This window comes from Hemiscyllium ocellatum, chromosome 2, assembly GCF_020745735.1.
Source record: "Hemiscyllium ocellatum isolate sHemOce1 chromosome 2, sHemOce1.pat.X.cur, whole genome shotgun sequence".
Classification (NCBI taxonomy): Eukaryota; Metazoa; Chordata; class Chondrichthyes; order Orectolobiformes; family Hemiscylliidae; genus Hemiscyllium; species Hemiscyllium ocellatum.
Window position 1 is genome coordinate 43,464,161 of NC_083402.1, and position 24,249 is coordinate 43,488,409.

General features: G+C 41.1%; 1 protein-coding gene across 1 annotated transcript in view; it reads left to right on the forward strand.

The window, feature by feature from the left end:
- The window catches only part of msh3 (mutS homolog 3 (E. coli)), a 274,896-nt gene that overhangs the window by 234,423 nt on the left and 16,224 nt on the right, over window positions 1-24,249 (forward strand). The window contains exon 23 of the mRNA XM_060843997.1: window positions 13,419-13,593. Coding sequence (XP_060699980.1) covers window positions 13,419-13,593 — 175 coding nt within the window. The remainder of the gene's footprint in view (window positions 1-13,418; window positions 13,594-24,249) is intronic.

Sequence of the window (24,249 nt, forward strand, 5' to 3'; positions counted from 1 at the left end):
ACTGGTACACCTCACATTTACAGTTCAGGAGGATCCCCTTTTAATTCAAGTCTTTTCATTGAAATTCCCATAAATCTCTTCTCTCTTGCCTCTATTCTGAATTTCCTCCTTCTTAGATTTCTACTACTGCTGGTTCTTCCACCTCATCAGTTAGTTGCCAAATAGAAGGTGGTGAATGCTGTGCCCTTTAGATTGGAATTCAGTCAACCACCGCAAGCCCTAACTTGCACATGCTTTGCCATTTACTGTAGGGTTCTTCCAGTGTGGTCCAGACAACTGAAATATTGCTTCAGCACTCTTACGATCTTCTCAATGATATTTTGTGCAACATCAGTACCTTATATACACTGTCCTTGCATATGTAGTTTCCGAGCCATGTGGTCAATAGGTAACCCTTTAGTTTGTCTTGGTGACTCAATTGCAAATGGCCTGACACCAAATGATGGCATCATGAGCAATGCAACTTCGACTTGTTCTAAACAAAAACAAAAGTTGCTGGAGAAATAGAGCAGCTCTGACAGCATATGTGGATAGAAATCAAAATGAATGTTTTGGATCCAGTGATCCTTCATTAGAACTCTGGAAGACGCAAAGGCCTGGGTAAAAGCAGAGCAAAAAAAAAGATTTTGTCATATTGTCGGCTAAGGGAGTGTAAGGTCTTACCCTTTACTGTGAGTAAATGATTGAAGCAGTACCCTCGAAGTCAGGTTCATGCTCTTCAGCACAAGACACACTACTCTGTGTAGAGATCAGAAACTTTAAACAACTCTGGAACTATCAAGTGCAGCAAGAGCCAATTAACAACAATCCTGAAGGTAGTTGATAGTTCTTGGTGAGATGGTTCTGTGCAAATTTAAGAAAAAGCAGTATGGCAGTGAGCTGTCAAGTGGCACTGATTGTCTCAAAGCAATGTTACACACTGTTTGTTTATGATGTCATAATCAGCCTACCCTGTGTATTTCCAGTATACTGACCCTGTGCCATCCTAACATTTACGAAAATGTAGATTGGCAGGCTACAGGTGCCCTTGTACTGACAAAATGGGTGTTGTTCTCCTGAATTTTGTAGCCTAGACCATTATTCAAGACTGTGGTTATCTTAACTTTTTTGAAATTTTCAATACATGTTCTATTAGAATTTTGGTTTGTCAAAATATCTGTCCCATCTGTTGATTAAGCCCAGTTAGAGTATTGTCAAAAGTACTTATAAACAGCACCAGAGTAATTTTTCTTAATGCCTCCTGGTTAATTGTATTTTGAAGTGCCTCCGGAATAATGGAGTTATTTTAACTGCAGCTGCATAAACAAGATAGTAATGACACTGAGTCACTTACTATCCGATATACATTGGTAGTCTTGCCACCTACTTGTTAGGGGCCATTAGATTGATGGTTGAAGTATACACTGTTATGGTCAGGAGGACACGTTTAACGTGAAAATAATTTTCTGATGATGTAAATCATATACAACATCTACTTTTATTTTGAGACATAGTGACTTTAAATCTTTGTCGTTGTATAACATTGTGAGGTCAATAAGTACATTCTTGTCAAGTAGAAGCTGACCAATTTTCTGACCTCTCTGGTGAGGCAGGTCCATTATAGCACTGGTTTGCTGTGCATATCTTGTGTGGATACAAATGAGGTACAAACCCCGCCATGCCAAGAGTGGACAGAGGGAAGGTATATTTTGCCCACTTTGTGTCAAATTATAAAATTTATTTTTAGCACCCTGGCATTTCAATATACATTGGTTATAATGTTCACAGGTACTTTAGAGGGAAGAAGGAAAATGGAAATTACACAAAAGGAATTCAGATTACAAGAGAAGAATTGAATGTGCTAAAATTGTTTGCAGCTTTACTTTTCAGGTGTATGGTACTTTGTGTATCAGGATAATTGGAATTATTAGCTCATTGATGCCTCAAGATTCTTTTGAACTCTGCAGAATTGTGAAAAGATATCACAATGCAGGAAGGCATTCATCCATCTCCAACCTGAATACTGACTTTTAAAATGATATTAAAATGTGGCTGTAATCTCCTGCCAACTGGTATTCTCTCTGTAGTTCTCACACGACAAGAAAAAATGCATTTTTGATATTGCATGACTGATGCAAAATGTGAAAGGAAAACTACAGCGAGTGTTGTGTGTATATAGAGGGCTTTAGGAATACGGCCTTGGTGACTAGCGCAGCCTGTGTACATTTTGAGCATCAGAATTTTCTATAAATGATTGCAGAAAGAGGTTTTTGGTCACAACTTCATTAAGTCTTTCATATGAGGGAATCTTTGTGCAAGTTTCCATGATGCCTTTTTTTTTAAATCTTAGCTTGAGTATTCCATAATTGTCTAAAATATTGTGCTTGCTTGTCTGTGATAAGTAACAGATTTAATTTTTTAATTTTATTGAGAAAGAGTGGAAGCACGTAACCAAAAACAGTGTACTTTTTTTTTGCTTGCTTCACATGAAATTGGAATACTGTTGGTGAAGTAGTTCTTGTCTCAGAGCCTTTGCAGTGCTAATTAAAGGAAGCATACTGTAATTGGTTTCTTATCCATTTGCACAAGTTAACCCATCTACGTAGTTACAACAATGAGAAAGCAACATAATGATATCTGACTCATTCCAGTAAATAAATCTACAGGTCACAAAATATACATTTTTCATAGCACAATTCAATTGTGGCTATATAAGATTGATAACTTGTCTTACTATTAAATATTAGGAGTATACTTAAGAGGGAAATCAGGAGGGCAAAACGGGGACATGAGTTAAATTTGGCAAATAGAATTAAGGAGAATCCAAATGGGTTTTAAAAATATATTAAGGACAAAAGAGTAACTAGGGAGAGAACAGGACCCCTCAAAGATCAGCAAGGCAGCCTTTGTGTGGAGCCTCAGAAAATGGGGGAAATACTAAATGAATATTTTGCATCAGTATTTACTGTGGAAAGGATATGGAAGATATAGACTGTAGGGAAATAGATGGTGACATCTTGCAAAATGTCCAGATTACAGAGGAGGAAGTGCTGGATGTCTTGAAACGGTTAAAGGTGGATAAATCCCCAGGACCTGATCAGATGTATCCGAGAACTCTGTGGGAAGCTAGAGAAGTGATTGCTGGGCCTCTTGCTGAGATATTTATATCATCGATAGTCACAGGTGAGGTGCCAGAAGACTGGAGGTTGGCAAACATGGTGCCACTGTTTAAGGAGGTGGTAAAGACAAGCCAGGGAACTATAGACCAGTGAGCCTGACCTCGGTGGTGGGCAATTTGTTGGAGGGAATCCTGAGGGACAGGATGTGCATGTATTTGGAAAGGCAAGGACTGATTCGGGATAGTCAATATGGTTTTGTGCGTGTGAAATCATGTCTCACAAACTTGATTGAGTTTTTTGAAGAAGTAACAAAGAAGATTGATGAGGTCAGAGCAGTAGATGTGATCTATATGGACTTCAGTAAGGTGTTTGACAAGGTTCCCCATGGAAGACTGATTAGCAAGGTTAGATCTCATGGAATACAGGGAGAACTAGCCATTTGGATACAGAACTGGCTCAAAGGTAGAAGGGTGGTGGTGGAGGGTTGTTTTTCAGACTGGAGGCCTGTGACCAGTGGAGTGCCACAAGGATCGGTGCTGGGCCCTCTACTTTTTGTCATTTACTTAAATGATTTGGATGCGAGCGTAAGAGGTACAGTTAGTAAGTTTGCAGATGACTTATACACTTATACACCTAGGGAGTGTTGCTGAACAAAGAGACCTTGGAGAACAGGTTCATAGCTCCTTGAAAGTGGAGTCGCAGATAGATAGGATAGTGAAGATGGCATTTGGTATGCTTTCCTTTATTGATCAGAGTATTGAGTACTGGAGTTGGGAGGTCATGTTGCAGCTGTACAGGACATTGGGTAGGCCACTATTGGAAAGATGTTGTGAAACTTGAAAGGGTTCAGAAAAGATTTACAAGGATGTTGCCAGGGTTGGTGGATCTGAGCTACAGGGAGACTGAACAGGCTGGAGCTGTTTTCCCTGGAGCGTCGGAGGCTAAAGGGTGACCTTATAGAGGTTTACAAAATTATGAGGGGCATGGATAGGCTAAATAGACAAGTCTTTTCCCTGGGGTCAGGGATTCCAGAACTAGAGGGCATAGGTTTAGGGTGAGAGGGGAAAGATATAAAAGAGACCTAAAGGGCAACTTTTTCACGCAGAGGGTGGTATGTGTATGGAATGAGCTGCCAGAGGATGTGGTGGAGGCTGGTACAATTGCAACATTTAAAAGGCATTTGGATGGGTATATGAATAGGAAGGGTTTGGAGGGATATGGGCCGGGTGCTGGTGGGTTGGGATATATGGTCGGCATGGACAGGTTGGACCGAAGGGTCTGTTTCCATGCTGTACATCTCTATGACTCTATTAAAACAAAATGGAGCTAATTGTGCTGTTCATCCAATTGTACATTTGATTTTTAATAATAAATATTTAGCATTACATCATATTTCAATTAAATTCTGACTTGTTGATGGATAATGTAGACCAAAAGCTTTGTCACAGTAGTACAATAGTACATATTACAAGAGGATATTGAATTGATGAGATTATGACTGAGAGGTTATCAGCTTGGTTTTACCACTAGGCCACTGTCTCCTCAACTATATAGTAAGAGCTATAAAACACACGTGGCCTTACTTAGCTAAAGAATTAGACAATGATGTTCACAATGCTTACGAGAATAAAGGGGGCCCAGAAAGATGTTTTTGTTTTGAGGCTTAGATTTAAAATAGTTTGCAAGTGTGGTGATTAGAATGAGGTTGGCCAGGCAGATCTCGTCAAAGCTTTTCACTGTGCCTCTGCACACGTGACAATAAATTCAGTTCATTTCAATTCAGTGAGATCCCTGATTGGAGTTGTTAACCTGGGCCAATCAGGGAGACCTGGCTGACAGGAGTGTCAGAGAGTCTCCTCACTCTAGGGATTGGCACTGAGCTAGTTGGTCAGATTCCACGTACTGTGTTCATGTCAATAAAGGTTGAGTTGGTGGCAGGATACCAGCCTCTGCGCAATTATTTCGGAAAGCATTCAGGAAAATTATAAACTACATTTACTATTTATTTTTTGATTTGATCAAGTAAACAAAGATGAATTTAGCTAAATATTGATTTGAGGACATCATAAAAGATGGGACAGTGTGGCATAGTGGTAATACTACTGGACTAGTCATTAAGAGGTAGGCTAGTGTTCTGTGAGTACAGGTTTAAACTAAATTAATGAAATTTAGAATTGAAAGCTAGTATGGTGACCATGAAAAAACCATTAATTGTTGTAAAAACCCATCTGGGTCATAAATGCCATTCTGGGATCAGTTATTCTTGCCAGGTCTGGTCAACGTGTGACTCCAGATCCACAGTAATACAGTTAACTCTTAACTGCCCTCTGAAATGGCCTAGCAAGCCTCTCAGATCATGGGCAGTTAGAATGGACAACCAACGTTACTAGTGCCAGTAACCCTGTACATCCAATGAAAGATTCAAAATTGGTGAGGCTAGATCATTTTGGTTCTCTGGTTTCAATTTACCTGAGTGTTGGTTGAGAGAATTAATTGCGACTTGGAGCTGTTGTGTGCAATTTACAGTTAACTGAGAGAAGTTAGCCAAATTAACTGACAGTAGATCAGATGAGCAGAATACAAACTAAAATCATCATTCACCTGGTGGAAAACAGGTGAGGATTAATGACACCAAAAACAGAAAATGCTGGAAAATTTCAGTGTGTCTGGTAGTGTCTGTGGAGAAAAATCAAAGTTAATCAGTGACCCTTTTCATCATTCATTTCAGATTTGCAACATTCACAGTTCTCTCAGTTTTTTTTTGTCAAGTGGGCATTAATTTCAGTTGGAATCTTGAGGAAACAGGAGTTATAAGTTTGCATATTTTGAAGCAAGTTGGAGAAGTCACATTGGCCATCAGTGTCTTATTGAATTACCATGGAAGTGTTGAAAAGTATTGAGAAAAGGGACTATACATCCAAAATAAAGAAGTGGTGAAGGAAAGGTTTACCTCTGAGAGCAGCTGGACCTGAGGAGAATTCTCTAGAGGATGTGGCATACTCATGAGTAGATCCTAAAAGAAAATAACTTTAAGATTGATTTCTTATAAGAAAGTTCTTGCAGAAAGTAAAAAAAAAAATCTGGGGTAGTTGTACACATTTATTATTAAGTTGCTATGCGTGTACTATTTAAAATAAACTTTGCTTTGTGAAAGAAAGTGAAATCTGCAGCAGAATTGTGTTAAAATAGGTTATTTGGATTTCTTTGAAAACGTTCACATTATCTAGCTTAATTGTAACAACGAGAATGTGATAATTGAGAAATTGCTGGCTCGGGAGCCAGTGAATGTTAAATGACCTGTTAAACTGTTTACACAAGTTATAGCTTCATGACATTCCATCTATCACTGGTTTAGTTTCCTTGTAACCTAAACAACTCTTGCTTTTTATCTGTTGTTGATGTGGTGAAATAAGATCAAAAAGGCAACCTTCTTGTGAAGGTAGAATGACAAATGTAGCAAGAAGAGAATAGAATATTTGATGCAGGAACATAGAAGCATAAGATTTAGTAACAGGATAATTAATTTGCCCTGTTGAGCTGACTCTTCCATCCATTAAGCTAATTGTTGGTCTAGTTGTGGTCTCATCTTCTTTTCCTGTCTGCACCTCAAATGCTTGGCTTGACATTCAAAATTCAATTCAACATGACCTTTTATAAGTGTGAAGCCCCATCCTCTGCTACCTTCAGCGGAAGAAAATTCCACCGTCTTTGGAAAGGAAGTAATTCTCGTCAGCCCAGTTTTAAAAGGAAATCATTAATTCTTCATCTATGTTCCCTAATTTTAGTCATTCCCCCACCCCCCTGCCACCTAAACAAACACATGTGCATACATGCACACAGATGCATGCAAGAGTAAACATTCTCAAGGGTCCCACCACCTTCAAAAATGGTCTCAACGTTCCACAAGTTGAAGTCCCTCTCTCCTGCACTATCTCTGCAGCCATGCTTTCATCTGGGCTAACTTCCTATTTCTATCCTCACTAGCACATAGCATGATTACACACTAGGTGTAGTCACAGAGTTCTAGAGCACAGAAAAGGCCTTTGATCCATCCAGTCAAAACAACTGTTTAGCTATTCTTGTTCCATTTTATTAGCCCTTGGTCCATAACCTTGTATGCCTTGACATTTGCAAATGTGCATCTAAATATTGGGATTGTAGTGGTGCAGTTGCAAAGTTCCTGCCTCTGAACCATGAGGCCTTGATTTAGATCCAGCTTCCTCTAGGGGGGTCTGTATTAACCCTTCTGAACAGGTTGATTTAAAAAATATCTAGATGAAGATGCAACTTAAATGTTCTGAGGGTCTCTGCCTCTACCAGCCTCACGGGCAGTACTTACCAGAGTCCTGTTATCCTCTGGTCAAAGAAATCCTTACATTCCCTGTAAACCTCATGCCCCTTACCTTTAAGGTATCCGCTTGGTCATTGAATCCGCCATCAAGGAGAAGAGTTTCTTCCTGTCCACCCTATCAGTGCCCGTCATAACTTTATATATCTCAAACATGTACACTCCTAGTCTCCTCTGTTCCAAGGTAATCAATCCCAGTCAATTCACTCCCTCTTCATAACTAAAACTCTCCAGCCTAGGCAACATCCTGGTAAATCTTCTCTGCACTCTCACCAATGCAAGCATTACCCTCCTGTAATGTGAATTCCAAAACTGCCTACAATTCTCTAGCTACGGCCTTACCAACATTTTACAGTCCCAGCATTACATCCCTACTCGTAAACTCTGTGCCTTGGCAAGTATCTCATATGCCAACTCAACCATTTTCCTCCAACTTGAGACACCGACGGACCTGCACACCAGTGCTTCCCAGGGTCCTGCCTTTCATCGTGTACTCCCTTGCCTTGTTTGTCCTGTTCAAGTGGATCACCTCACATTTTTCCAGATTGAATTCTGTTTGCCACTGACCAGCTGTAATCCGAGGCTTTCCCTTCACTATTTGCTACGAAACCAATCTTTGTGAGATTAGCGAACTCACTGACCAACCCTCCCATATTCCAATCTAAATCATCGGTATATACCACAAACAGCAAAGGTCCAACACTGGTCCCGGTAGAAACCAACTCTCCCATAGGACCTTCTACATACTGGCTTTAAAAGCTCTCCTGGCTGTATTTTTCAGAATTCCATTCCTAAACCTTTTCACACTATGACTACCCCAGCCAACAATGGGGAAGGTGAAATTCCTTTTTACATTTACACTTTGCCTACATATCTGCACTGCAGTCTCTCTCGGGCTGTTGGGGCCTATAGTACGTTCCCAGCAATGTGATTGTTTCTTTTTGGATTTTAAGTTCTAGTCATATGGTTTCATTTGAGGAGCTTTCTCAGATGTCTTCCCTCGTCACTGCTACAATTGATTCCCTGCTCAACGTGGTGACATCTGTTCGTCTTTTACCTCCTTTCCTGTCTTGTCTCAAGACTCTGTATCCTGGAGTATGGTGCTAATCCTGCCCTCCTCTCAACAAAGTTGTAGTGACAGTAATGATGCCTTGTTTTAATTTGTGTCCTCCACTCATCTGTCTTGTTTATCAGGCTCATAGAATCATAGAAATGTACAGCATGGAAACAGACCCTTCGGTCCAACCCGTCCATGCCAACCAGATATTCCAACCCAATCTAGTCCCAGCTGCCAGCACCGGGCCCATATCCCTCCAAACCCTTCCTATTCATATACCCATCCAAATGCCTCTTAAATGTGCAATTGTACCAACCTCCACCACATCCTCTGGCAGCTCATTCCATACAAGTACCACCCTCTGCGTGAAAATGTTGCCCCTTAGGTCTCTTTTATATCTTTCCCTTCTCACCCTAAACCTATGCCCTCTAGTTGTGGACTCCCCAATCTCAGGGAAAAGACAGCCTATTTATCCTATCCATGCCCCTCATAATTTTGTGAACCTCTATAAGGTCACCCCTCAGCCTCTGATGCTCCAGGGAAAACAGCCCCAGCCTGTTCAGCCTCTTCCTGTAGCCCAGATCCTCCAACCCTGGCAACATCCTTGTAAATCTTTTCTGAACCCTTTCAAGTTTCACAACATCTTTCTGATATGAAGGATACCAGAATTGCACGCAATATTCCAATAGTGGCCTAACCAATGTCCTGTACAGCCGCAATATGACCTCCTAACTCCTGTAGTCAATACTCTGACCCATAAAGGAAAGCATACCAAACGCCTTCTTCACTATGCTATGGATGGAAAAGGATAGACCAGATCTAAAAGTTGAAGTTTAAACTGGAGAAAGGCCAATTTTGACAGTATTAGGCAAGAACTTTCAAAAGCTGATTGGAGGCAGATGTTCAAAGGTAAAGGGACAGCTGGAAAATGGGACGCCTTCAGAAATGAGATAACAAGAATCCAGAGAAAGTATATTCCTGTCAGGGTGAAAGGGAAGGCTGGTAACAATTGGGAATGCTGGATGACTAAAGAAATTGAGGGTTTGGTTAAGAAAAAGAAGGAAGCATATGTCAGGTACAGACAGGATACATCAAGTGAATCCTTAGAAGAGTATAAAGAAAGTAGGAGTATACTTAAGAGGGAAATCAGGAGGGCAAAACGGGGATATGAGATAGCTTTGGCAAATAGAATTAAGGAGAATCCAAAGGGGTTTTACAAATATATGAAGGACAAAAGGGTAACTAGGGAGAGAATAGGACCCCTCAAAGATCAGCAAGGCGGCCTTTATGTGGAGCCACGGAAAATGGGGGAAATACTAAATGAGTATTTTGCATCAGTATTTACTGTGGAAAAGGATATGGAAGATATAGACTGTAGGGAAATAGATGGTGACATCTTGCAAAATGTCCAGATTACAGAGGAGGAAGTGCTGGATATCTTGAAACAGTTAAAGGTGGATAAATCCACAGGACCTGATAAGGTGTACCCGAGAACTCTGTGGGAAGCTAGAGAAGTGATTGCTGGGCCTCTTACTGAGATATTTGTATCATCGATAGTCACAGGTGAGGTGCCAGAAGACTGGAGGTTGGCAAACGTGGTGCCACTGTTTAAGAAGAGTGGTAAGAACAAGCCAGGGAATTATAGACCAGTGAGCCTGACCTCTGTGGTGGGCAATTTGTTGGAGGGAATCCTGAGGGACAGGATGTGCATGTATTTGGAAAGGCAAGGACTGATTCGGGATAGTCAACATGCCTTTGTGCGTGTGAAATCATGTCTCACAAACTTGATTGAGTTTTTTGAAGAAGTAACAAAGAAGATTGATGAGGGCAGAGCAGTAGATGTGATCTATATGGACTTCAGTAAGGCATTCGATAAGGTTCCCCATGGGAGATGATTAGCAAGGTTAGATCTCATGGAATACAGGGAGAACTAGCCATTTGGATACAGAACTGGCTCAAAAGTAGAAGACAGAGGGTGGTGGTGGAGGATGGTTTTTCAGACTGGAGGCCTGTGACTACTGGAGTGCCACAAGGATCAGTGCTGGGCCCACTACTTTTTGTCATTTACATAAATGATTTGGATGCGAGCATAAGAGGTACAGTTAGTAAGTTTGCAGATGATACCAAAATTAGAGGTGTAGTGGACAGCGAAGAGGGTTACCTCAGATTACAACAGGATCTTGATCAGATGGGCCAATGGGCTGAGAAGTGACAGATGGAGTTTAATTCAGATAAATGCGAGGTGCTGCATTTTGGGAAAGCAAATCTTAGCAGGACTTATACACTCTGATGAAGGGCTCTGGCCCGAAACGTCGAATTTCCTGTTCCTTGGATGCTGCCTAACCTGCTGTGCTTTAACCAGCAACACATTTTCAGGACTTATACACTTAATGGTAAGGTCCTAGGAAGTGTTGCTGAAGGCTCCTTGCATTAAAATAAATGCCGTCCAATCTTGCCAAACTCATTTGTACCTGAACTGGCCTATAATGTCTGTTCCACAAATTGAAGTCCCTCTCTCCTGCACCATCTCTCCAGCCATGCTTTCATCTGGGCTAACCTCCTATTTCTATACTCAATAGCACGTAGCATCAGAAGTAACCCAGAGATTATGATCTTTTGGATTCCTAGCTTCCTAAATTCTGCTTGCAGGGCCTTATTCCTGTCTCTACCTATATTGTTTGTACTAATACGTACCATGATTGCTGTCTGTTTGCCCTCCCCCTTCAAAATATCTTGTAGTCATTCAGTGACATTCCTGACCCTGACACTAGAGAGACAACATCCTGGAGTCTGTCTTGCAGCTGCAGAAATGCCAAATGCCAGTCTCTTCCCCTTACAATTCTCCACACATTTATCTGTTCCAGATCCTATATTATAACACAATCACCCTTTGTTCTTCTAAGTTCCTTTAGATATAGTCTTTAATGCTTTTTCATAAAATACACCCCTCATCACAGGAATAAGTCAAGTGAACGTTCTGTGAACTGCTTCTGAAGTAATTTTATCAATTTTTAAATCAGGAGTCCAAAGTTTATACAATATTCCAGATGTGGTCTCACCAACGCCCTGTACAGCTGCAGTGAAACCTCCCCACTTTTAGAATTCTGTAGCAATGCTGGACCAGCCTGCCAAATTTATTTTACAATCTGGCTCAGGATCAATAATTTTTTCTTTATAAGTTGGGAAGTGAGACATCAAGGGCTTTCTAAGAGAATGAAACTACAGGATTCCATCGTTTTATGCAACGAATAATAAACTCTGCTTCACAATGTTGGAACAATAATACATGTAGAGTTTTTATATTGTAACACCCAGAATTAGGGTGTGGTAAATATGGATAATAGATTGGGATTTGTGCACCACAGCATGCATCAGATTTTCAACACTACTTTCAGCTATACTGAAGTATTAAAGCTCATGGACGTCTTCAGAGGCAGGCCTTCACAGCTTTCCCTTACACAGAACCAGTGACCTTCCCACTTCTCTGTTCCCCAGGACCTCTTCTGAATTCTGACTCCACCATTTAGCTGTCTACTAATTTCCAAAACCTCCCTCCAAATTCTGACAGCACTGATCCATTCAACTGCTCGAGTCCCCTACACTGAGTCTGTGTAGCTCAGCGGCCTGTCCAGCAGCCCAGCCAATTGCTGTACTCCGATTCTGGCTTACTGTTTGTACCAGGAGTAGCCACTGCTCCCGCTGATGCTGCTGGGACTGAAGAGCTCAGCAAACGTTGGATTGGCCAGCACTCCTTGGGGGCAGACTTTGTCTTTTAGAGAGGTGGAAGCCCTAACTGCAAGCACTTAGCTATCCAATGAGCATAAAATGCAGGTGAGCTGCTATGATGGGCTGAGGTAAAATTTCCCCCATGCTCTGGCTGGTGAATGTGTCACTGTTACCTCACAATATTGCAGCCCATGGTTCTGACTAACAGTGAAAGGATCGTGATTCAGCAGCAAATAGGGTTAGTTACAATGTGTTGAAGAGAAAAAAAGAAGTTCTAAAAACTTTTTACTGCGGCAAGTTGTCTTGTTATTTTGAAACAAGTATCTCCTGAGTGGTTAATTGGATTGTTCAATTCTATAAACTTATTTCAAATGTAAAATATTAAACATTATAGATAAGGTGTTTCAAAACAATCCAGAAAAGGTAGATTAATGAGAAGTAAATTTGAAAGTACAATTAGGGAGACTTCCTTCTTCAGAGCGTGGATATTTAGAGTAACCTGTTAGGTGGAAAAGACAAATTAAAGTATTTGGGACATAATATAATTGGGATCTATAATCAAATAATTAAGATGTGCTTGTGTTACTCATAGGCATAAACTGAAAAATTTCTAGATTTTGGGTAGTGATCTGTCTAATGAATTGTCCTTACCTAAAATGATTTTGATAAGCACTTTAAAGCACTATGCTGGCAAAATATTTATACACAGTCTGGTGAGGCCCAGTGTGAGTTCTCTGTAACAAGTGTTCAACAGTGTAAACATCTGTTTAAAATCAGATGTTTCTTTCAAAGTGTGTGGCAGTTCTATTTTAATCCCCTCACACCTGTTTACAAATCTAGTCAAATATAGTGTAACTGTTAAATTGTGTTTCGTCATTAAATGGGTCCACTGTACATATAAAGTATCATTTAGCCCAAATAAAATGCATGAACAAGTTTTGTGAAGAAACCTGAGAACAAGGATTACTTAGATCATACAGTGTGTTTGGGCACACTTTGACAATAAGTAAAAATGTCTGTGTACTTATGCAAAAGTCTTTTAGCTAAGTGACACTGAGGGAGATAGATTTGGGTCTTTGCACTCTGTTACAAATCATGTACAAGAACTATTCACCTTTTAATTCTAGCCATCTGTTTTGGTTGTTAGCCTGGGAGAGGATTATTAACACATGCCCTTTTAATCCTGTAGGATTTGTGGAGGAGCTGCAACCAGAGATGATCACTTTTCTGTACCAACTGACCCAGGGAGCTGCTGATCGCAGCTATGGCCTGAATGTTGCAAAACTAGCAAGTATCCCTGAAGAAGTGCTGAAGAAAGCTGCTCAGAAATCGAAGGAGTTGGAAAGCCTAATGAATGTCAAGAGGTATAATAAATTTGAAATAAGCAATATTAAATATAGTTTGCAGAAGTCCACAAAATTAATTTCTGCTAATTATTATAAATTATTTTCCCAACGTCTTGCATAATGTTCCCCAAATTGCAGTTACCTGCATGCGTTTGACTGAATACAATTTTCCAAACCTTGGTTTGATTTAATTCTGAAATGTATGGCCATTTCTGATGCTGCTTTGAGTATTTTCTCACATCAGTTTAGTCATTGGTGTTTCACATCAGAGCATTATAAAGGTCCCATTTGGGCAGCATTATGCTGGCAACAAGTAAACATATCAGACTTATTAAAATTAAATATTTCAGTTTAATTTGTTTACAAGGGCTAGGTACTTAGCTGGTCTGGAGCACGAGCTGATAAAATCTAATTTTACAGCAAAGCCCAATTATTGAGCATCTATATACTCCTTTCTTATCCTTTCCCCATATGTTTAATTCTTCTTGCCGCACATTTGTCCATTCCCCCACTATTATGGTGTTTGCTTCCAGTGGTAGTCTTCATTGGATGTTACATGTCCCAACAATCTCTTGCATTAAATACTTATCTGTCTTTTATGGTTCTTAAATTTATGCTTTCTAGTTATCAACTCAGCAACTAATGAAAATTCTTTATCTTTATTAACCTTGGATAGAGAGTTCAGAATTTGGTCACCTCTGTTCAATTTGTACTTAACCTTTCAGCATTAAGGAGAAAAGTGTTTTTTTAGTCCCTCCAAATTAAAATGCTGGATTTTGAGTCTTTATTCAGTTGCAATTTCCCAGCGTAGATATCTGCAAAATATTTAAGCAATAATCAAGTTCAATGCTACTTGATTAGATTCCCTACAGTGCGGCAACAGATCCTTCGGCCCAACATGTTCACACCAACCCTCCAAAGAGTAACCCACCCAGACCTATTTCCCTCTGACTAATACACAACACCAAGGGCAATTTAGAATGGCCAATTCACCTGACTTGCACGTCTTTGGACTGTGGGAGGAAACCGGAGCACCCGGAGGAAACCCAGGCAGACACTGGGAGAATGTGTAAACTCCACACAGACAGTCACCTGAGGCTGGAATCGAACCTGGGTCCCTGGTGCTGTGAGGCATCAGTGCTGCCCCTGAATTTCTTCAGTTTTTGTATGAGGTTTAAAAAAAACATTGTGCTAGATGCAAGCTTTGTCCAAACAAATAGCTGTATCACCATGGACTCATTTGTAGGTCTCTTTAAAAAGTAGGCATGTTCTTTTGGGCACAAAGGCACGAATTAGAAGGGCTTTTAAAACTTTTGAATGCACACTTTTCTAATTTACTGAGAAACTGACGACTGTCCCCTACTATAACTAAGAAATGTTCTTATTGTTACTTAAAAGTAACTGTCAGTCATTTAAAATCTGAGTACTCACCACACTTGGAAAGTTCTGCATTGACAGATGATTTTGAATGGAAACTCAAAAAAAATTTCTGACAACAACTGCAATTTTAATTGCACACAAAGGATAAAATTAAGCCCCAGATTTTTTGCTGCAAACCATATTAATTTCTGCAGAGAGGGGACTAGGCTTGCAGATACTATTGATCTGTGATCATCTAAAATCAGAATCCATATGGACCACTTGGCGTATGATATGATTAGATTACTTACAGTGTGGAAAAGGCCCTTCGGTCCAACAAGTCCACACCGGCCTGCCAAAGCGCAACCTACCCAAACCCATTCCCCTACATTTACCCCTTCACCAGACGTGTGCTGTAGAACCTGCTGGATCCCTAGCCAAATGGTTCCAGTACAGCTACAATATTGGCATCTAAGTGTCAATGTAGAAAATTACCCAGATATATCCTCTACACAAAAAGCAACACTGACCCAACACAGCTAATTGCTGCCCTAAGGGTCTACTCGTGATGATTAACTAAGTGGTAGAAGGGGTCACTGACAGCACTATTAAGCATAACTTGCTTTGCATCAGCCTGCTTCTTGATGCTTACTTTGGGGATCACCAGGCCCATTCTGTTTCTGACCTCATTACAGTCTTTGTTTAAACATGCTCAAAAGAGCTGAACTGCAGAGTTGAGCAACAGTGATTGTTATTGATGTTAAGGCAATATTTGACCGAGTCAAGGAACCCAGTGAAACCGGAATCAATGCAGCAGGAGAACTTGATGTTGTTTGGAGTTGTACATAGTGCAAACGATAATGACAGTTGAGACTAATCATCTCGGTGTCAGGACACCAGTATAGGTGTTCGTCATAGGTGTTGTCCTAGGCATAGCCACCTTCAGGTGCTTTATCACTGGCCTTCCCACCATCGTAAGGTCAGAGGTGGGAATGTTTGCTGATGATTGATTGTTCAACACTGAGCACCATTTATAATTCCTCAGGCATTGAAGCAGTCCATGTCCCTAAACTGTAAAACCTGGTTTGTGCTGATAGCTGGCAAGTAGCATATGCAGCACAGAAGTACGAGGTAATGACCATCTCAAACGTTCATTGATGTTATCATAGGTGAATCCCTTACTGTCAAAATCATGACTACAAGGACAGGTCAGAGACTGAGTATTCTGCAGTGAGTAATTCACTTCCTAATCTCCAAATGCCTGGTTACTATCTACAGAGCACAAGTTGAACGTCTAATGCATTACTCTCCATTTACTACTCCATAACACCCAAGTTTCAACAGCATGTAGGAGAAAGCAGCCCTCTTGATTAGAACCTTCAACCACAAGCTAATGTTTGCAGCAGTGTGTACTATCTACAAGATAAACTAGCAATTCATCAAGATTCCTGTAAGATCATCTCCAAACCCACAATCTCTATAAGGTAGAAGGGCTGCAGATATATGGGAACATCACTGCATGTAATTTCCCCTCCACCCACTCACCACCCTTACTTGGAATTATATCACTGTTCTTTCACTGTTGCTGGGTCAAAATCCTGGAATTCCTTTCCTAACAGCAGTGAGGATGGCCCTTCCATCCCAAGGACTGCAACCGTTCAAGATGACAACTCACCACCAGCTAACAGGGCAATTAGAAATAGACAATAAATATAGCTAAGCCAGTGATGCCCACACCTCATGAACAAAATATAAAAAATATCTTGTATTTTATTGTCTAATTCTTCTACTTAACTTGGTGGTCAGCTTTTGAATGGATTTAAATCAAATATTTTTGCAGTAATTAATACTGTCCTGATGGACTAATACATAATTTTCATATTTCATTGATGCCTCCCAATAAAAAATGTAAATTGTTTTTTCTTAAATCTATGAACAGTATATCACTCCTTTCTCCCCTACCCACTGATCTTCTGTTGGTGACCCACTTTTGTCCAGGTTTGTGTGTGAAAGCTTACATTGCAGGATGCCACCATAGTTAAAAGGAGCAAGGAACTGGAATGTTAGGAAGTACTTGTTACATGATAGTTATCTCAGTGAAGATTGAAGTTAATTGGAATTCAAATAATATAATCATTAGAAACTGATGTTCTAGTGATTTGGAAATCTTATTCACCCCTGAAAGTGGAAGCAACTTTAATGTTGTTCAGCAAAGATTGAAATGCTAGATGGAATAACTGTAAATGAAAGTATAATCTGAATATCCAGGGAACATAGAACACAGAACAATACAGCGCAGAACAAGCCCTTCGGCCCTTGATGTTGCGCCGACCTGTGAACTATTCTCAGCTCATCCCTCTACACAGGCACATGGATGATTTTGAGATAATCTAAGGATTGTTTGAATCTCCCTAATGTGGCTGAATTGACTACAATAGCAGGTAGGGCATTCCATGCCCTTACCACACTCTGCGTAAAGAACTTGCCTCTGACATCAGTCTTAAATCTATCACCCCTCACTTTGTAGTTATGCCCTCTCATACAAGCTGACGTCATCATCCTAGGAAAAAGTATTTCACTGTCTACCCTATCTAATCCTCTGATCATCTTGTATGTCTCTATCAAATCTCCCCTTAGCCTTCTTTTTTCCAATGAGAACAGGCCCAAGTCTCTCGGCCTTTCCTCATAAGACCCTCCCTCCAGACCAGGCAACATCCTGGTAAAGCTCCTCTGCACCTTTTCCAATGCTTCCACATCCTTCCTGTAATGGGGTGACCAGAACTGTACACAATATTCCAAGTGTGGCCGCACCACCGTTTTGTATAGTTGCAGCATGATGTTGCGGTTCTGGAACTCAATCCCTCTACCAATGAAACCTAACACACCGTATGCCTTCTTAACAGCACTATCCACCTGGGTGGCAACTTTCAGGGATCTATGCACATGGACTCCAAGATCTTTCTGCACATCCAGACTACCAAGAATCTTTCCATTGACCCAGTACTCTGCCTTCCTGTTATTCTTCCCAAAGTGCATCACCTCACATTTAGCTGCATTGAACTCCATTTGCCACCTTTCAGCCCAATTCTGCAGTTTATCCAAGTCCCCCTGCAACCTGTAACATTTTTCCAAACTGTCCACCACTCCACCGACTTTAGTGTTGTCTGCAAATTTACTAATCCATCCACCTATACCTGCGTCTAAGTCATTTATAAAAATGACAAACAGCAGTGGCCCCAAAACAGATCCTTGTGGCACACGACTAGTAACTGGACTCCAGACTGAACATTTTCCATCAACCACCACTTGCTGCCTTCTTCCAGAAAGACAGTTTCTAATCCAAATTGCTAAATCATCCACAATCCCATGCCTCTGCATTTTCTCCATCAGCCTACAATGTGGAATCTTATCAAAGGCTTTACTGAAGTCCATGCATACCACGTCAACTGCCCTACCTTCATTTACATGCTTGGTCACCTTCTCAAAAAACTCAACGAGATTTGTGAGACACGACCTGTCCTTAACAAAACCATGTTGACTATCTGAAATCAAATGTTTACTTGTTAGCTGATTATAAATCTTATCTCTTATAATCCTTTCCAAAATCTTTCCTACAACAGAAGTAAGGCTCACTGGCCTATAATTACCTGGGTCATTTCTGCTGCCCTTCTTGAACAATGGCATAACATTTGCAATCCTCCAGTCCTCGGGTACTAAACCTGTAGACAATGACGACTCAAATATCAAAGCCAACGGCTCTGCTACCTCCTCCCAAGATTCCCAGAGAATCCTCGGATAAATCCCAGTGGAATAATTTCTTAGGACAAGTAACAGAAACATCTTGTACAATGAGATTATAACATGCTGATGCGTTACTTCACTTAAACTATGCTAATGACAACGTGTAAAATCAGTACTTATGACGTCTGGTCCTGTTATTTAGAACATAGAACATAGAAAAGTACAGCACAGATCAGGCCCTTTGGCCCACGATGTTGTGCTGAAGTTTAATCCTCATGTAAAATATAGTAACGTAACGTACGCACCCCCCAACTCACTGCTATCCATGTGCATGTCCAGCAGTCACTTAAGTGTCCCCAATGACTCTGCTTAGCCTCCATGTAGCACATAGGAATTGATCTGTGGGACCTGACCCTAACATAAGTTGGTTTTAATATGAGCCATTGCTTCTAGTTGATCATCTTGTGTTTCTAACACAATTCCATATCTTACATTAGAAAATGTGACTGTTCAATCTGTACAGTGCAGAAAGAGGCCGTTGAGTCTGTACTGACCCTCTGGAGCACGTCACCCAGACCAAGCTCCACTTCCGTCCCCCAAACCCTCCACACCCTGTTTTACCAATGCTAACCGACATAACCTGCACATCCCTGGACACTACAGGGAATTTGTCTTTAAGCACAACCAATCCACCAAACCTGCACATCTTTGGATTTTGGGAGGAAACTGGAGCACCCAGAGGAATTCATGTGTTAGAAGGTGGTGCTGTGGAATTGCTATAATTATTATTAGAGTATCAGTCTATGTCAGTGCTGATAACATTGATAAGGCAGTAGAATGGGGTTAGGAACCACAACCTTTTCACTCAGAAGTGAGAGTGCTATCACTGACTCAAGGCCAACACACTTCAATACATTTGGGAGGCTCTAAGCGACACTATGGTGGTAGGTCCTAAACTATCATCTCAAGGAGGTGGATTTTCAATTCTATTCTTGATTGCAATACCTAGATCTAGTTCCAAGGGAGCTTTGGCTGAAAGTACACAATGGCCCTCTAATTTGACAGGAATGATCATTGAATTAGTAACTTCACTATAAAATACCACAGGTTACTTTGGGAAAAGAATAGAAGAATGTTACACTGCAACAGGTAATAATCAGAGTTGGATGAAAGTATTTACTTGAAAGATAACTACCACTTCTCATTCTTAATGGATTTTCAATCCTTCTCATTCACTTCTGTCAAAACTTTCCACTGGCATTTCCCCATTCTTGACAGCTCTGAGTTGCCTCAACAAATAAGTGGTCCTTAGGCTCAAGTATTAAAAGTCTGTGAATTATGATGGCCTTTCAAAACTGTTCCAAAACTTGTCACTGAAAAAAATCACAAGCTACATTCCATCTGCCTTTGGGTGAGAGTAATCCAAGGAATAAAAATGCAACTTTAATTTTCGGAGTCCACTATGTTGTTGCAAGACATGAAGTAGTAATTGGCAATTTATTAATGTTTTATTGTTTTAATAATGCAACAAATTGGGTTGTCATTTATATTTTGCTACAAAATATTTTTTTTTGCGCACCAGTGTGTACAATAATCCTGTCAGAATTATAGACAAAGTAATAATGAATTTATTGGTACTTGCTGTTATTAATGTGCAAGTCACCCAACAGCTTGTCATAAGAAAATGATTGCCCGAAAAAGTTCTTTCATCGAATGTGAATGTCACTAGCTGGATCGGTATTTATTGTCAATCTTTAGTGAGAAAATGGTGGTGAGCTACTTGTTTCAATATTTGTAGTCACTTTGGTATAGGTCTGTCTGCAATGTGGACGCAGCAAAACTGCAGAATGGTGATACGTTTCCACATCAGGATGGTGAGGGGATCTTGCAGGTTGTGGTCTTCCTGTTTATCTTCTGTTGTCATCCTTCTAAGTATTTGTGGTTTTTAAAGTTTTGTTTAAGGATCCTTGGTGAATATCTGCAGTGCACTTTGTTGACAGCTCACGCTCCTACTGTTGATCATTGTTTGATTTTGATTTGATTTATTGTAGTCACATGTACCTAAGGACAGTGAAAAGCTTTATTTGCAAGCAGTACAGGCAGATCATAGCAGGCAAGGACATGCAGATTTTAGAGAGCTGAGATGGGGTGAGGCATACAAGGTTACAGTGCACAGGAGGTGTGTGAATTAAGATCAGCGTTAACAAGATCAACGTTATTTGAAGTTAGACAGTCCATTCAGCAGTCTAATAATGACTGTGAAGAAGCTGTTCTTTAATCTATTGATGCATGTGTTCAAGCTTCTGTATCTTCTCCCAGATGGGAGAAGTTATAGGAGAGCATTGCCGGGGGAGGAGGGGTCTTTGATGATGTTGGCAGCCTTTCTGCAGTAATGAGATGTACAAGTGGAGTCCATGGATGGGAGGTTAGCTTCCGTGATGGTCTGGGCTGTGCACACAACTTCTTTAGCTTCTTATGGACCAGGGCAGAGCAGTTTCTGACTTCACCTCAGCACTTGATGCCCCTTATGGTCTTCCCAGAGAAACTGCCTCTCAGGGCCCTGTTTAATTGCGGATGGTGGGTGGACGAGGGAGGAGGCACAGTGGGAGAGACTACAGTAATGTCTGGCCAAAACCCCCATGGTGCGAATTGGGCACTGCTGAGGAAGGCAGGAGACCATCCTTCCCGGCATTGCCAAGACAAATTAAAAATCCTGCATGGCTACAGCTGCCCGACCATCAGTCTGTGTATGGCTTACATCTGTGGTCTCAGCAGACATATACCAAATGGTCTAGGCTGGGGTGATCCACTGGAGGTCCTGATGACTTCAAGAACTACCAGCAGGAGGCTGCCTCCCAGGTGCCACTAGCCTCCTGATTTTCTGGAGTGAAATCCTGTTCAATGTCTGGAATATCCAGAAGAGTCTTCATTCTGCCTTGAACTGGGCTGTTAGTTAGACCAGATGTTCACTGCTGGGCAGATTGGTGTGCTAACTCCACCTCCTGAAAAAGGCTTGGAGGTGTCGAAACATTAGTCTGATGTGCTATACATTCAAAGCCTTGCTTTCAGAACTGCCTCCCATTTAGATCTCTCACTGCCTGGTCTCTCCAGTTTTAGAGGTTAAAAAGTAACCAAAGGGTTTTAATTGGTATTATCTTGAGACCTGAGTTAATGCATATTTAATGTGTTTAAATTTAGCCAGAAATATAAAAAATAAGAGCAGGACCTTATAGAGGTTTACAAAATTATGAGGGGCACGGATAGGATAAATAGACAAAGTCTTTTCCCTGGGATCGGGGAGTCCAGAACTAGAGGGCAGGGGTTTAGGGTGAGAGGGGAAAGATATAAAAGAAACCTAAGGGGCAACCTTTTCACGTGGTACATGTATGGAATGACTCTTTGAATAGGTCACTCAGCCCTTTGAGACTGCTGCATCATTCAGTATGATCATGGCTGACTGTCTGACTCAGCACCCTGTTCCTGCTTTCTCCCTTTTATTCTTTGATCCCTTTAGCCTGAAGAACTCTCTCTAACTGCTTCTTAAAAACATCAGTGTTTTGGCCTTGACCACTTTCTGCAGCTGTGAATTCCACAGACTCACCGCTCTTGGGGTGAAAAAATCTTTCTTCACCTCCGTTCTAAATTGCACACCATGTAATCTTAAACTGACCTTTGGTTCTGGACTCTCTGGTCATCAGGAATATTCTTCCTGCATTTTATCTGTTAAAGTTTTATTGGTTTCAATAGGATCTCCCCTCATTCATTTATATCGTAGTGAATATCGTTCTAAGTGATCCAATCTCTCTTGGTACATCAGTGCTGCCAACCCAGGAATCAGTCTGGTAAAACTTTGTTGCACTCCCTCCATAGGCAGAACATCTCCCTCCATAACCAGAGCATCTTTCCTCCAATAAGGAAGCCAAACTGATTTGATTTGATTTATTATTATCACATGTACCTAGGTACAGTGAAAACTTTGTTTTGCATGCAGTACAGGCAGATCATAATATCCAAAGATCAAAGGTGGGTGAACAGTGCGAGGAATACAAAGTTATGGCCGTGCAGAAGGTGCTTAAAGAGCTGGATCACCTGATGAAAAAGCAGCGCTGCGCAAGCCAGAACTTCCAAATAAACCTGTTGGACTATAACCTGGTGTTGTGAGATTTTTAACTTTGTCCACCCCAGCCCAACATCGACATCTCCAAATCATGGATCAACATTAGACTTGAAATTTGAGAGGTTCATTCAGAAGTCTAATAACAACGAGGAAGAAGCTGTTCTTGAACCTGTTGGTAGATGTGTTTAAGCTTTGGTATCTTATGCCTGATGAAAGAAGTCGGAAGAGAGCATAACCAGGGTGGGAAGGGTATTTGATCCTGTTGGCTGCCTTTCCGAGGCAATGAGCAGTATAGATGGAGTGAATGGGTGGAAAGTTGGCTTGTGTGATGGACTGGGCTGTGTTCGCTACTTTCTGTAGTTATTTTCAGGTCTGGTCAGAGCAGTTGCTGTAACAAGTTATGATGCATCCAGATAGAATGTTTTATGTGGTGCATCTGTTAAAGTTGGTGAGGGTCCATGTGGACATGCTGGATTTTCTTAGCCTCCCAAGGAAGAAGAGGTGTTGTGGTTCCTTCTTGACTGTCACATCAACGTGGGAGGATGGGGACAAATTGCTGGTTATTGTCACTCCTTGGAACTTGATGTTTTCGACCCTCTCCACCTCAGTTCCATTGATGTAGATAGGGACATGTCCTCGTCTTTGCTTCCTGAAGGGGATGATCAGCTTTTTAGTTTTGCTGACATTGAGGGAGAAGTTGTTATGTTTACACTATGCCACAAAGCACTCTATCTCTTTCCTGTGTTCTGTCTCATCATTGTTTAATATCCAGCTTACAATTGTGGTGTCATCAGCGAACTTGTAGATGGAGTTTGGACAAAATTTGGCTACATAGTCATGAGTGTACAGGGAGTAGAGTAAGGGGCTGAGTACACCTCACTGTGGGGCACCAGTGCTGAGGATTGTTGTGGAGGAGGTGCTGTTGCCTATTCTCACTGATTGTGGTCTGTGGGTCAGGGAGCTGAGGATCCAGTTGCAGAGGGTCTCGTAATTTTGAGATTAGTTTGCTTGGAATTATGGAGTTGAAGGTGAAGCTGTAGTCAATGAATAGAAGCCTGATGTTTGTATCTTTGTGTTCCATATGTTCCTGGGATGAGTGTAGGCTCAGGGAAATAGCGTCTTCATAGACTTGTTGCGTTAGTAGCAAGTTACAAGGGATCGAGGCAGGCTGGGAGGCTAGAGTTGATATGAGCTGCGTTGAACCTCTTGAAGCACTCCAAAATTATGGCAGTCAGAGCCACCGGGTGGTTGTTGTTGAGGCACAATACATATGTTTCTTTGGTACAGGCATGATGATGGTCTTCTTGAAGCAGGTGGGGACTTCAGATGGTAGCAAGTGGAGGTTACAGATGTCAGCGAATACTCCCACCAGCTGGTCTGCACAGGATCTGAGTGCATAACCGGAGATTACGTCTGGGCCAGTCACTGCACACAATACTCTAGGTCTCCACCAAGGA